This window comes from Xiphophorus couchianus, chromosome 2, assembly GCF_001444195.1.
Source record: "Xiphophorus couchianus chromosome 2, X_couchianus-1.0, whole genome shotgun sequence".
NCBI classification, from domain to species: domain Eukaryota; kingdom Metazoa; phylum Chordata; class Actinopteri; order Cyprinodontiformes; family Poeciliidae; genus Xiphophorus; species Xiphophorus couchianus.
Genome location: NC_040229.1, coordinates 8,369,375 through 8,384,518, shown reverse-complemented (window position 1 = coordinate 8,384,518; position 15,144 = coordinate 8,369,375). Strand labels below are relative to the sequence as shown.

Sequence of the window (15,144 nt, the reverse complement as noted above, 5' to 3'; positions counted from 1 at the left end):
GCAGATTATTTCACTAATAATATGGGGAAAATGTCTTAAATTAAATAATCTGCAAGAATTTATTATCTTAAAACAAGCTCCTATACCTTGCTGAAATATATAGATATTTGGACTTGAAACTAGCCCAAAAATACTTGGTAAGATTTTGTGTTTTTGCAGTGTAGTACAGTGAATATAAAATATACTGACTATCAAGCACGGTGGTGAAGGAGTTATGATTTTGATCTGTTCTTTGGATCAACAGAAAAAAATAGCTGCTGACTAGAGTTGTGTGATTGTTGGATAATTTGTGACTTGGAAACTCAAAAGTCTTTTTGAGTTTTAGTTCAAGTAAAAAGTACCAGTTAATCTGGCAGGTTTTTTTCATTTACATGGGAACAATGTAAATGTTCCCATGTACGTTGGGAACATCGGAATAATAAGATTATTTCTTATTATTTCTTATTACCGGTACTAGTTCCACTAGTACCGGTATATATAGATATTTATAAGTAGCTAAGGAACTACTGACCTAAACAAAGCTCCTGTATCTTGGTGAAAAGTTACTTTTAAGTTAGTTTTGTCTTATTTCAAGTATACTACAATATTTGCACTTGGAACTAGCTAAAAATACCTGGTAAGATTTTGTGTTTTCACAGTGTAGTGGTGCAAACATAAAATAATAGATATTCCTGGAAATTGTTGCTTTCTCGCAGATATATTCCAGATTTTTTTCCAGAACTTAACCTGCAACTTATAGGTACTTTCCCAAAACTTACAGGGTTCATTCAGAGACCAGCTTTACTAAATTGTGACTTGTAATGTAGAACTTTCCAGAACTTACTGGATATTTTCCTGGAATCTACTGGTAACTTCACAACGTAAAGTTTACTTTATGGAATCCGTAAACTCCAGAAAGCAACTGGCAATTTCCAGAACCTGCAAAAAGTCACTCAGTGTCTCTTTATGGATCTTAAATGTGTTGTGAAGGATTAAAATGTCAGATCCTGAATTCTTCAGCTCTCATCTCATCCTTGCATGTTAGTTTAGTTTAATTGTCTAATGAATCACCGTCTGCTGAGAGAGAAACAGAGCAAACTTCAGAGTTTATTCACCAAAAAGCTCTGAATCCCTAATGTAAGCAGGGCACAGCTGGGCCCACTTGGGAAGTTGTTATAATCCTCCTCTGACCTATAAACAGGAAAATACAGAATATAAAGCATCATGCTCCCATCTCCAAATAATACACCGACTCTGTTGTCCTTGTAAGGAAATCCACCTCTGCAGCAACTCCGGAAAATTCAAACTTTGGACCCGAATATTTTCTTTTGACACAGAAATATCCACACAATTATCTGAACACTGAGCTGAATATGACTTTTCCACCATTTATTTTTTACATCTTAGCTCTTAGTTGGAATGTTTTGCTATAAACAAACAATAACAGCAGTTTCTTTTTATTTTTGACAGTTTTTTGATCCCCAATATAAAGTACACTCCAGTTAAACACGTTAACAGCCATTATTGCCTTCACTCCAGCTGAATAGAACTTATTTAGAACCACAAAAGCTATCTGATCTTTTGAAGAAACAACAATTTTTATTTTTTATGCACTTTATGAAATTTATTTTTAAGTCTCTGTCATGTTTTTTTCTGTTTTTTTGTTTTGAAACAAAGAAAAGTCCAAAACGTTTGCAAAAAGAGGATGGATACATGTCATTCTACAATGCTAAAATTTGCAGAGAAATTATGAAGATGGGAGGAAGCTCAGTTTCCAACCTAATTGCTAAAGAAAATGATCAAGAATAATATTATAGGCACTTTTATTCTCTTTCAATGTATATGCACTTCCAGGGTCAGGGTGTCTTAAATTCAGGCCTTAAAATTTCTTAAATTCTTTTTTATTATTAATAAATGTGCCTTACATTTTTGTTGACCATTTAATATGGTATATTCTATTTATTTAGTTTACTCACTTGGCTTTTCTGTCAGGCAAAAGTTTGAGCCACCAGCAGACATTGCGCTCCACGTGCTACCGGTAACTAGCTGCTAGCTAGCTAGCAAAATCCCACAACCATTACCTTTATTTATTTTTGTCTTAAACTTAAATCAAAGTGTCATTAAAAAGGTTTTTAAAGTTCCTGAATTTGACTTGCTGTAACCTGCAGATATCCTGAATACAATTACTCTATAAAAAGAACAAAAAACCGCATTTGTTGTCTCATCCAATTACAAAGACGAGTTGGTTCTTTTGTATTTGTAGCCCAAATTATGAAGAACAATTATTATTATTTTTCCCTTTTTTTTTTCCTCCGAAGAGTTTTTGCAGCGCTAGTGGCTCGTATTTTTTGCGACAGTAGGCAGACAGGAAAGACATGCGGCAAAGGTCGCCGGGACCGGGAGTCGAACCCGCGACGTCCGCGTGGAGGACTAAGGCCTCCATGAAGAGCAATTACGAAAGACTCAGAGTAAATTGAGTATTGCAGAAGCAAACAATCTTCCCAAATATTTTTGGTCTGATCTAAGTACACTTGAATTAACAGAAAACTAATATATCTTGTTTAAGTAAATAATTACTTAATATTGATGAAAAAGTAGAGTTTTTTTGGCTCAACGGTTTTTCTCCTGAAATAATTTGTTAGTGGAGCTAGTATTATTTAAAATGAGTATTAAGGAATTATTGACCTAAAACAACCTCCTATCACGCTAAAAAGTTTCTTTTAAGTTAGTTTTGTCTCATTTCAAGTCTACTAAAAATATTTGCACTAGAATAAAATACTTGGTGAGATTGTGTGTTTTTGCAGTGCAGAGCCCTGTCACTTTTGCTCAGTTTTGCTCGGAATTAACAGAAATTAATCAGGATTTTATTACAAGGCTCATAAATAAGTGAAGAGAAACTGTTGGAAGTCATTTACTTTTTGTTTTTAGTTCTGTGACCCCCTCCCGGTTTGCTTGTCCTCCCTCTGTGGAGCGGCAGATCTCTGAGCAGGGCTGGACCTGCAGATTTCAAACAGCACATCAGCGCGTTTCTGGAAATGCTGCCCGGAAATTTGTCCAAATAAACACAGCTTGATTCGGCCTGGGTGGGCAGACTTATCAAGCACTAATTCTGTAAACATATGAGGGGAATGAGCGGGCCCCTCATTGGCTGCGGGCCGGAGGAAGAAGAAGAGGGAGGAGGAGTGGAGAGGGGGGTGTTCGGTGAAATTTGAATGAATGTGGGTGGGCTGGGAACACAGACCGGCACTGATGGACAGTTTATTTCCCATTTCAGTGTCAACATAACGCAACAAACCTCCAACAGCTCTGGACAGTTTTCTGGGGCCCCATGAGTGTGAGGAGTCAGTCGGTGAAGCAGAGGCTCCCCTCATGGCTCTGTTCCCCGGCCGCCTGCCGCCGCTCGCTGTCTCCTCCTCGGCTCTGAGCCTCTCCGGAACCCCGCTGATCTACCTGTACGGAGGGGACAGCACATTGAGCCTAGTTCCGGGGTCCCAGGAGCCCCCCCAGAAGCCTCCTTACAGCTACATCGCGCTCATCGCCATGGCCATCAGGAGCGCGCCCGGGCAGCGCGCCACGCTCAGCGGCATCTACCAGTTCATCATGGATCGGTTCCCTTTCTACCAGGACAACAAGCAGGGCTGGCAGAACTCCATCCGGCACAACCTGTCGCTGAACGACTGCTTCATCAAGCTACCCAGAGAGAAGGGCCGGCCGGGAAAGGGCAGCTACTGGACCCTGGACTCCAGCTGTTTGGATATGTTTGAAAACGGAAACTACCGCCGCAGGAAGAGGAGGGCCAAGAGCCAGCAGGACGCGCCAGACTCCAAAGATCCTGGATCGAGACGCGCAAAAGTCGCCGTGTCGTCCAGGGAAACTCTGAACTCTGATTGGGGGACAGCACCGGTGCCAGATAAAGAGCCGAACACAGAACCGGTTCTTTTAAAGTTCACCCAGCAGAATCCAGTCGCACAGAGACAAAAAGCGCATATTTCCACGGAACCCCACGCTGATCCAGGATCGGCTCAGCGCGCCAACCTGCTCGCTGCAGCACAGCAAACACCGAGAGCGAACGAGCAGAGGACGGACAGGTCCAAAGGGTTCACCATCGAGAGCATCTTATCCAAAAATCAAGACGAAGCGCGCGGCCGCGTCCTGGACGTTTCAGCGGAGAGTCTCTGCGCCCCCCCGCTCGTCAGTGCGCATCCCCATCACCTGGTCCAGGTGGGACTCCCCTTCTGCTCCTACCTGTCTCTCACCTGCTCGGACTCAGCGCTGCGCTTCCACTGAAGCGGAGCGGGCAAAAACATTCAAGGATTTTTGCGCACAGATGCGTAAAAGTTTGCTAACCAAAGTTGTATTTACCCAGAAACCACAAGATCTGCGCCATTTTTATTACGTTCATCACCATCATCGGCATTAAAACAATACAGCAGAACAACAGGGAGAAAGGCAGGCGTAATTACTGAATGTTTTTGTTCATGTGTGACTTCTTGTTTTTTATTGTTGCAGACAAGCACGTTTAAATGCATTTTTTTTTGTTGTTGTTGTTGTAATTTAACACGACAGGGCCTGGAGATGCCAAACAATGTGAGGATTAACTTTACTGAAGGCTGTAACCAAAACATATAAACTGGTCAGCTCTGCGTTGGAATGTTGCAAAAAATAAAGTTCAGGTAGAGATCAAACTGTTGCATTGCTGTTATTGATTTATTTTAACAGAAGAAAATCAGAAAATATCATGCAGACTCTAGTTCACTGCACTGCAAAAACACACAATCTTACCAAGCATTTTGGGTCGAGTTTCTTTATGGAAAATGTCTTCAAGTAAGACAAAAGTAACTTACAAGTAACTTTTCAACAAGATAGGAGCTTATTTTAAGTCAATAAGTTCATATTGAAGAAAAAAAGTGTTAGTTGCACTATTATTCCACTTATCACACGGGGAAAATGTCTTGTACTAATTGATTAATCTGCCAGGGGAACTAGTACTGCTTTAATCAATATGAAGGAATTATTGACTTAAAACAAACTCTTATTTTCCTGAAAAGTTACCAACAAGTTATTTTTTCTGTAAGACTTTATTTGAAAGGATGTTTGAATAAGACTGACATAACAGTTGCATTGAAAGTCCATTAAATGTGTCATTAATTACAGAATGACACGTCATGGCAACAGTCATAAACCTGAATAAAAACTCCTTCGTGTTAATGACAGGGTTCTTGTCTCTTATCCACACCCCTTCAAATAAAGTGTATTATTTCCAGTGTACTAAGATATTTGCACTAGAAAATCAAAAATACTTTGTAAGATTTTTGCCGTGTGTTTGTGCGTCACCCTGCTGATGGAAGCAGGACTGAACCAGGATGTTTCTGCTGTTTTCGGGTGTCAAAAACGCTACAAATACATGTTAAAATATTTTGCAGAAAAAAAAAATCTTTGTTTTTTTTAGCAATAAAGATGCTAAAGATGCACCTTTTAGCATCATTTTTGCTCGATCTGCAGCAGATCATGATGTCAGCTTTTTGTTTTTGCAGACAACATGCTGCAGGAATCCTAAAATAAATCAAACGAAGGATCAGAGCAGGAAGCAACAAGAGGAATAAAGAGAAAATTACTGATAATGAAAGTGAATCCAATTTGCTGCAATTGGTTTTTTACAATGTACAAACAAACAAATTTAGAATTTAACTAAACGCTATGAATATAAAAACAAAACTTCAGATTTTATAATTGTTTTGAACCCAAACTCTCCGGTTTATGCTGCCACATCCCCGATTCTAAAACTGCCACTGCAGCGACCGAAGCAGCCATTTTCTCCCCCTTATGATCGGCATTAATTAAGTCTTATGAACATCTGCTGCATAAATTATGTTTTATTGCACTAGTACTAGATGTTTATATGAAATTTTACGTTTTAAAACAAAGTAAAATGTCAAACTTTTACAAGAAGACAATCAAATTATTTTCTTGGATGAAACAGTCCAGATGTATTTATAATGAAGGAAGATGTCTTTAGTTCCTAATGAGATTTTATGCAAATGTAACATTTAAAAACATAGAAAATATGCAGAAAAACAAAATTAAAATGACCAAAAAACTGAAAACTGAAAGTCACATTAAAAATGGAGAAATATGTCCTTATTGCTATGGAGATTTTATGCAAATAAAACATTTAAAAAACATAAAAAACATGTAAAAACTTTTGCTTTTTCTTGTTATGTTTAAAAATACTTCTCAGGTTTTATGAACAATCGGTTTGGAGGACGTAACGTAACTCTGGAACCTCAGATTGCAGACTCCTGGTCAAATCAATAGAGCCCGAATCCAAACAGCTGAAAATTATGGCCTAGTCAAAGTCCAGCCCTCCACCTCAACTAATTCCTGCAGAAGAAGCAACTGAGAAGGCCTGGAATGAGTAAAACTTCTCAACACCGGTGTGACAGGCTGATAAAATGAGAGAAAAAGTCAACATTGTTACAATAAAACCTTAAAACAACAAACGAGGCTCCATTAAGTTTCCATCCTCCGACTTGTCACCTGCATGAAATCAGAGCGCCGCATCGCCATCATGTCTAAATATAGACCCACGCTCCACAGAGGAGCTGCGAGGCCAACGCTGAGCAAATCAGGAATGTTTGTTTGAAATAAATAAACTTCCCTCACAATCACAAGCATTTCCTGTGTATAGGATTCCTTGGGCAGATGTGTAAATAAAACATTATGAAGGAGGAGAGGAGAGAAGAGGGGGGGAGAGGAGAGGAGAGGAGAGGAGAGGAGAGGAGAGGAGAGGAGAGGAGAGGAGAGGAGAGGAGAGGAGAGGAGAGGAGAGGAGAGGAGAGGAGAGGAGAGGAGAGGAGAGGAGAGGAGAGGACTCTCCATCCTCCAGTGATCCCTGAGTCTCCTGTAATGGAGCGGATTATTAATAACTGTTGGTTTGTGTTTGAACGGTAACAGATCCTCCTGTGAAAACGCCTCAGACGGTGAGGAAATCCTGTCAGATTTACTTGTTGTGAGAGGAAACAAACGGAGCCGACGGTCGGCCGGCACCGGACGCTTTACTGAATCCTATGAAATATCATCAGAGCCTCTTCTGGCCGTCCTAAATGTACTTCATCCTAATATAGTTAATATTGTTTTTCAGCTTCAATTCATCCTCAAAAACCTGAGAAATGGACTCCACTATATAACATGAAGTCTTTCCAAGTATTTTTGGTCTAATTTCTAGTGGAAATAAGATATAGGAGCTTGCTTTAAGTAAATAATTCTTGCATATTTATATAAATAAAATATTAGTTCTACTGGCAGACCATTTCATTTATAACAAGATATTTTCCCCATAAGTGGAAATAATCTGCCAGTGGAACCAATACTTTTCAATCAGTATTAAAGCTGCAATATGTAACTTTTATATGAATATATATAATTTTTTTTTATTTGTTGAAGCTGTCACTATGTCTTGACACTATAATATGATACAGATGATCTGTGAAAAAATTGAGCTCCTCTGCCTGGCTCAACCAATCAGAGCCAGTAGGCGAGTCTTAGCGCTGACAATCATCCACTTGGACCCGCCTCCTGCCTCTGATTGGTTGTTTTTGGTGCATTTCTTCAGACGGCAATAGCAGCTCATGGAGGAAGAGAAGGAGATCAATCTTTTCCACAGATTATCAGTTTAAAGAAAACCTGTGGCGACACGGTGAATCATTGTCCCAAAAGAAGCTCCTGTTGCTGAAAAATCATTTATAAGTTTAATGCATCTGCCTGATAGCTTCAGATTTCATTCCCTATAATCTGTGAAAAAAACAGTTCCAGTTCTCCCACTCACTCAACAATGTGAGCTGGAGACAGAAGGAAGGTCTTACCGCTGTCAGTCACTCTCATGTATGTGCTGCTCACAAACTCCGCCTTGATTTTTGCTACACCACTGCTGCTGCACTAACTGCTAGTTAGTGATGATAGACTGTTTTCCTGGAACAGTAAATTGTTTCTTCGGCATCAATACGTTTAGCACAAGGTACAGAAGGTTGATTGTCAGCGCTAAGACCCGCCTCCTGGCCCTGATTGGTTGTTGTAGATCAGGTGCGGTGCTTTTCTTCAGAAAATGGAGGAGCTTGATCTTTTCACAGTTTATCTGTCTCATTATGTATCACAACATGGTGAACATTTTAGCAAATATGGAAAAAACAATATTTTTGTAAATGTTACTGCAGCTTTAAAGAGGAGCGGCAAAAGCAAAAGAGGCAGATTAGCAGTGCAGAACATTGTTTCTGCTGAGTATTGAGCTGTTGGCATGTTCAGACCATCATGCAGCGGCAGTCTTCAGTCAGAGGCTTCTTTAGATTCGTTGCAAGACTGACTGCTACCACGGCACCAAATCCACAAGGACGTGGAAAAAAAACAAATTGAGCTCCGTTATGACTTTTATTTTCCCTTTGGGATTAATCAAGTGTTTTCAGTCTGAACTGAGCTGAATTTAATGTGCAGGAAATCTCAGTGAACCGCCGCTAATTGTCAGTCTTTCAGAAATCCCAGCGGATCAGCTCAGAGCATTTTGGACCCGATGTTGTCTCGATGTCTCAGTGTTCGGCCCGGTTTCTGAGACAAACACGAGAGGAGTCATTAACTTCTTTCCATGTGGAATCGAGCTCTAAATATCACCGTCTGGAGTTTTCCGGATCAAACGGGCTTCTAATCCTGGTGTTTATTATATGTTTTCACTCCCTGCATAAACCACCTCCACTTGTCCAAATACACACTCAGCACCAGGCGGGAGGGCAGGGCGGTGATGAAGACGGATGGACCCGGTTCAGGACACATTAGCCGCTAATCACGTAAGGTTTACTCAGTTCAATAAGTCACATTGTCCGCCAGAGAGGCACTGATGCTGTTTACAACACGGACCCAAACACAGGCAGATGTGCAGCAACACAGCAGGAGTTCTGGTGAAACCTCATCAGACCCAAACCTGGTTCTGATGTTCTGAGACTCACAGCAGCTCTCAGTTCATCACGCCGCAAAAAAATAAACAATTCAACTCGTTTCTCTTCCTGAAATACATCAAGAACGCAGAAAAATAAATAAATACATTTAATTCAAATAAAAAATACTTTGATTCCAAGTGGAAATAAAATGAGAGATTTAATTTGTATTTAGAACATTTTAACATTTTATGTTGCAAAATTCACAAAAATCAAAAATAAGATTAGAATTTTCAATTAGTTTTAGAATAAATGATAAAAAGCTAAAAGTTAAATGTAAACATTTTTACATTAAATTAAATTCTATTTCGAGTAAAAGGAATCAGAATAAAATAAAGTAAAAATCTAAATAGAATAAATGTTTGATTTATATTCAAATTGTCAAAATCAGAATACAAGTACAACTTAAACGGGAGATTTAATTGGCATTTAGAGTATTTAAACATTTTATTTTGTAAAATTGACAATCAAAATTTAAATCAAAATAAAACAAGAAATTTGTATTGAAAACGGAATAAATTTAGCTGGGAATCACCTGTTTTGTATTTTTATTTAATTGTCATTATCTTGTAAAAATCAGTTAAAGGTTTTTTAATTGATTTGTAAAACCAATATAATTGTATGAATCCTTTTTTAATAGCTCTGTCGTGGAAAACACAACATGTTCATCACGTGTTTCCTCTCCTTTAAGCATCAGTTTCATCTAAGTTTTTATGACTTTCTCTAAAACTTTAATCTCTGGACTTATTTGTAAAAAATCTTGAATTAAAAAAGTAAAATCCAAACAGAACATTCTCACATCCCGTTCCTCTTTGTTTCTCAGAAGCTCAGCCTAAAAATGGAAATGATTCCTGCATGTGTGCTCGGCAGCGCTGCGACGCACAGAAACAAATATTTATTGTATGTTTAACATTTGGATCTTGCTGTTGAAGCTCCACAAACCGAAGTTCTGAAGGAAAACATCCTGGACCCTCGGCTCCGCGAAACGAGACGTAGAAAATGTTTCAACATCTCTGCAGCTTTGCTTTCTCCAACTGTAAACAAACACTCACGATCCCACGGGGAGTGTGTGTGTGTGTGTGTGTGTGTGTGTGTGTGTGTGTGTGAAGGCTTGTACGCGGCGGCAGGATTACCACCCTCGGATCGGGACCACCCTGACTTTAACACTTAATCCAGCCGGAAGTGGAGCGACGTCACACATCCCCTTGAAGAACCGTGTTCGGTTTGTCTCCACACAAACTCACACTCTTCTTCCGCGGCCTAAAAGCCAAACAAACTGCTGAGGACATATGCTGCACAGCTGCTCTCTCACAAGCCCAACATGTTTGTTGAATCTGGCATTTCCAGAGGGTCTGTAAACGCATCGGAGTTTGTCATGAAGGGAGAGAAATTGGATTTTGGAAGGTCGGGAATGTGGGTCCTACCTCCACCTGGAAGTCTGGGATCTACGTTGAGCTTTGCTACATTCACACTGCAGGCGTTAGTAAGCAAATCACATTTTTTATTTTTGGTGTTAATATAATTTGTTGGCGTGGTCGTTCCAAAAGTATCCCGCATGCGCAGTAGAGGGCGCAATAACGTCACACGTGGAGAGCGTGCTCAGTGTTTTACCAACCGCCATAAACAAAAAAGAGGAAGAAGAAGTTCTGTGTTTGCGGAAGTAATCATGGATGCTAATGGTTTAGCATATCTTACAATGCTGGAGTTGTTGTCCGACCGGAACCAGCACATTAACAGCTTAATCCTCATTCCGCCATGTTTGTTGTTTTCCTTCTCACTTGCTCGTATCAGGACGCAGAACAGTGACGTTTGTTGAGTATCAATGACGTTCAGGTCGGATGAATGCGACCTTAAAGTATAAACTCAGGTCGCATTTGAAAAGATCCAATCAGTTACAGAGTCGCCCTTCTGTGACCTGAAGCATTAGCAAACAAGTCAGAGTCGGGCCGGGGGGCGGGGCTAATGACCGGGCACTTTATACCCAAATAATAAAGCTCATGATAATTTAACTTTACAACATAGACATGCCCGTAACAGCGGAGCTTACAGGTTTCTCCACCACAGAGAGCGAATATGTCATTCTGAAATCATGAAGTTCAACAAACCAAGAGAGCAACAGAAACATCAGGCTATTAATGATGAAAGACACCAATTCAAATCAGTTCAGAACCGCGGAGAGCGACCGGATCATTTTGACACTTTATCAATTTCAACTCAACAAGCCCCTGACCCGAAGAACATCTCCAGGATTAGAGGACTAACGTCTCAGCAAGATCTAGAGAAACTGATCCATGCATTTATCTTTAGACGCATTGATCACTGCAACAGGTCTGCCTAGAAAAAAAAATCAATCCTCCAGCTGATCCAGAACGCTGCTGCTGGCGTTGTGACTAAAACCAGGAAGTTAGAGCACGTCACCCAGATCTAAAGTCCTTCACAGGCTCCCTGTAGCTCAGAGGATAGACTTTAAGATACTGCACTGTAAAAATAATTAAGGTGGTTAAACTTAAAAACTTGAGTTCAACAGCTGCCTTAAAAACACAAGTTAACACAACTTGAAATAATGTTTTTTTCCAACTTAGGATGGCAAGCTAGAAAACTAGACCAATTGCTGATAATTCATTGATTAAATATGATACCATAAGTTGAAATGACTAACTATAGAACATTATTCATTCTCAAAAAATTGAGTACTCTTGTCAAGTAAATTTACAATCATATTCTATTTGAACTCAAATAATTAAGTTATACCATTTGTCTAACTAATGAATACTAGTTGTACGAACTTCATACTCCGAGTTTAAATAACTTGTAAAGTTACATTAACCATTCAAAAAAACTTGCTTTATTTTGTTAAAGTAGCAAGCAATTATATATACTTTCAACTCTCATTTTAAAGTTAAACTGACTGACTGTATTCATACCAATTCCCTTTTTGAGTTAATTTAACTCAAGAGTTTAAGGCAGCTACTGAACTTCAAATTGCAATTTAAGTAAACTAACATTTCCAAATATTGCTCACCTTCTCCACTAACAATGCCAAGTTCATCAGTTTCCTAAAAATAATTACACAAAATGCGGTTCCATTTAAAATATTATACATTTATTTTTATCTTTCTCTATCAAAAAAAGAGACAAGCCTTAAATCAAGCGTAAAAGAAAACATTTGTTCAAGGACCAAAACTGACAAAAACAGAAATTAATTTTTTGACAAACAGAAATATATTTTTTTTTATATAAATCTCAAATAAATGCATTTAAAAGGCACCAATTAAGAACTTTACCTAATGTTTTATTGCAAAAATTTTGTTTTTACCCTTTGTAGATTCATTTATGATTCTTAAATGTTTATTTTTATCCTTTTCCCCCCCAAAACTTTTTTTTCCATAAGCTGCTTTTACATGTCTCATGTTTTTACTTTACCTTATGCATTTCTGCTTTATTATGCAAATATGGTGGGCAGTGACATTTTTCTAAAGTCAGCTGGCTGTGGGGACCATCTTAAGGGGGGCTGTCCTTCTTGGGTAAGTTCAACTATTGGTCAAAAGATCTGCACATGGATTCTGCTCCTTCTTGTCTGTTGACCAATAGTGAAGGAGCTGACCCAAGAAAGACAGCACAACTTATTTGCAAAATGAGGCCTAATACAAGACAGAGATATGTAAAAATAACAATTAAAAAGACTTGAGGGAAGGGGACACACACGCAGACTTAAGACATGAATGCATCTACAAGTAAAGGGCAAACACACATATATATTAAATTATGTGCTACAAAAATATTGTTTGTAGGAACTAAGCTGGAAAAATATCAAGGTAAATTATAAGATATGAGGTGAAGTTTTCTTATTTATTTAATTGGTGCATTTTAAGTGTATTTTATTGGTGAGTTTCAGTCCTCCATTTAAATCAGACCATTATTTTAAAAAACATTCTAACCACGTTGAACAGTGGCAGTGCAAAGTCAATACAACTAGCTAGCTCTCTCAAAAACAGTCCAAAAAGTGCAAAACGATCAGTGTTTTAACAAACTCACAAAAACCCTGAGAGGTTTTTCCACAAATTCAGCACAATGCTAAATGTTTAGTGCATAACCATTAGTATTAACATTTAGTGCATAGAACAAACTGAACAAATTCTTACAGGAACTCTTATTTAAGAAAACAAAACTGTAATCATACCAGATGTTACAGTTTGTACCTCAAGATTTTGTTTCTCAAACCATGTACTCGAGCTGAGGCCTGGTCTGGTCTTGTCTTCATCACCACTCTCTGAAGAAACTCAAACGAATACTTCATGTCATTTGGATACTTGAGATTGATACAGTAGATGACACCCATAAGCATAGCAAAGCCAAGTGTCATCTTTAATGCTGTGAAGCACAATGGTCTCCTCCACCACAACTGCCACGTCGAAGACCTCGTGTGGGATGGCCCCCAGTTCACTACCTTCACAGGCAATCAGGAGACCAACCTGCATCCCCTTCATGGCATCATCCAGAATATCAGCATGAGCCTTAAAAATAGAAAAGAAATAATGACATTTGTGTGCAAGCAAAGAATGCAAATACTCAGTTATTTTTAAACTGCAAGTTTTTATGCTATTGTGAAGTTTAACAATCCGCATGTTTTGACACTTGTGGGGTTGTATGATGCACTTCTGTTTAGTCAGAGAATAACCTGACACACACTCCCAGTTTGACAAAGCATAGAGCATAATGACAATGAAACAGGCCACTGTTGTGGATGAGGCCAACATCAAGAAGCTTTAGACATTGAAAATAAGTCCCACCTGAAAAAAGCCAGTTTATGTGTGCATATTCAACATATTTTCAGCACTTTACTTTGTCATCAGGTAGTCCTCCTTTTTGACAAACTTTTTTCATCCACAGAACCTGTATTTTCATGCACATGAGCACAGTGTATGGCAGATTAAAACCACCATTGTGAAGCGCTGAAATTATTCTAAAAATGTAGGACACTAGAAATGTTTCCATTTTAATGCATTTTTTAAATCATCAAATTCTTCAAATGTCAAAAGAAATGAAAGAAAATGCAAATCAGGCATGTTTCCATCAACTGGCTTTGAGCACAATCAATCAGGACAGACAGAGTAATTACATCAGAATTTGATGTTATGCATGACTGTAGTAAACAGGAAGTAATGTCTCTTAAGGACTAAAAATAAGTTTTTGCAAACACAAATACTACAAAAAGATTTTTAAGAAATTATAGCAAGAAAGAGAAATAGGTAAATATGTAAATAGTCTTTGTAATAACATGTCTTAGTCTTACATCACACATCTTGATGACAGTTGATGGATCTTCCCCAGATATGTAGCGTGGCAAACCAAGCAGAGCAGCAACCCTTCTCCTTTCATTCGTGTCCTGCAAGAGATGAGACATGCAGTAAGACGAATATATTTAAACAAAAATAACAAATTATGCCTAGTTTTCTAGCCATCTTCAGTTCTGCTCACATCTTTTGCAAGGCAGTCCAAAATGTCTTTGAGTGGCTGCTTCTTTCCAGATTTGGTTGCTGCTTTGTAGACCTCCAGCAGTCTCAGATCCAGACCACTGACAGCTCCACTGCATCCACAGTTTTTGCCAAACTTTAAATAGTGGACCACCTGCACAAAAAAAAAAACTATACATTTCAGATTATGGTATTTAAAAAAAAAGTATTAATACATACAAATTCCAGTTTTGCCACTTAGTTAAAATAACTTGTCTAAATTGTTATCTTCACCAGCTTCATTGTCCAAACTAGAGGTTCCAAAGTTTTCAGAATTTGACCCGCACAATAACAGTAACATAGACTGTCCCCAATTTATTTTAAATGATATACCTTGATATTGGGTCAAATGAACAAGAACAGAATTCATCATGCTAGTTTAATTCATTTTAAGGTGACCTAAGCACACTCTTTAGAAACAACTAAAGTAAATTAGTAGTCATCTTTAAAATGTAATTAAATTTAAAAAGATTTTTCAGGACCTACAGTGGGGTCCTGACTATCTGGAAGCCACTGAGCAAAGACAAACGCTTGATAAATAATTACTGTAAAATTCAGAATACAGTTTAATCTGCAATTGCCGCTGGAGGTAGTTTCCTCTCTTTAACAGTGAAATTGCATTTGTCACCGGCAACCAGAAACGGGACACAGATGCGCACCAACACATGAAACAA

The 15,144-nt window shown here is 38.5% G+C and overlaps 1 protein-coding gene and 1 long non-coding RNA gene across 2 annotated transcripts; one reads left to right on the top strand and one right to left on the bottom strand.

Moving 5' to 3' along the window:
- Window positions 1-3,124: 3,124 nt before the first annotated feature.
- On the top strand, window positions 3,125-4,664 carry foxl1 (forkhead box L1). Its single transcript, XM_028003928.1, has one exon. It carries the CDS (start codon window positions 3,349-3,351, stop codon window positions 4,264-4,266), a length of 918 nt encoding a protein of 305 aa, XP_027859729.1. The 5' UTR covers window positions 3,125-3,348; the 3' UTR covers window positions 4,267-4,664.
- Window positions 4,665-13,049: 8,385 nt separating this feature from the next.
- On the bottom strand, window positions 13,050-14,548 carry LOC114136181 (uncharacterized). Its single transcript, XR_003593754.1, has 3 exons — window positions 14,436-14,548; window positions 14,251-14,343; window positions 13,050-13,471 (listed from the first exon to the last, which is right to left on the bottom strand). It is a non-coding gene; the product is annotated as an uncharacterized LOC114136181 (long non-coding RNA).
- Between the last annotated feature and the right edge of the window lie 596 nt (window positions 14,549-15,144).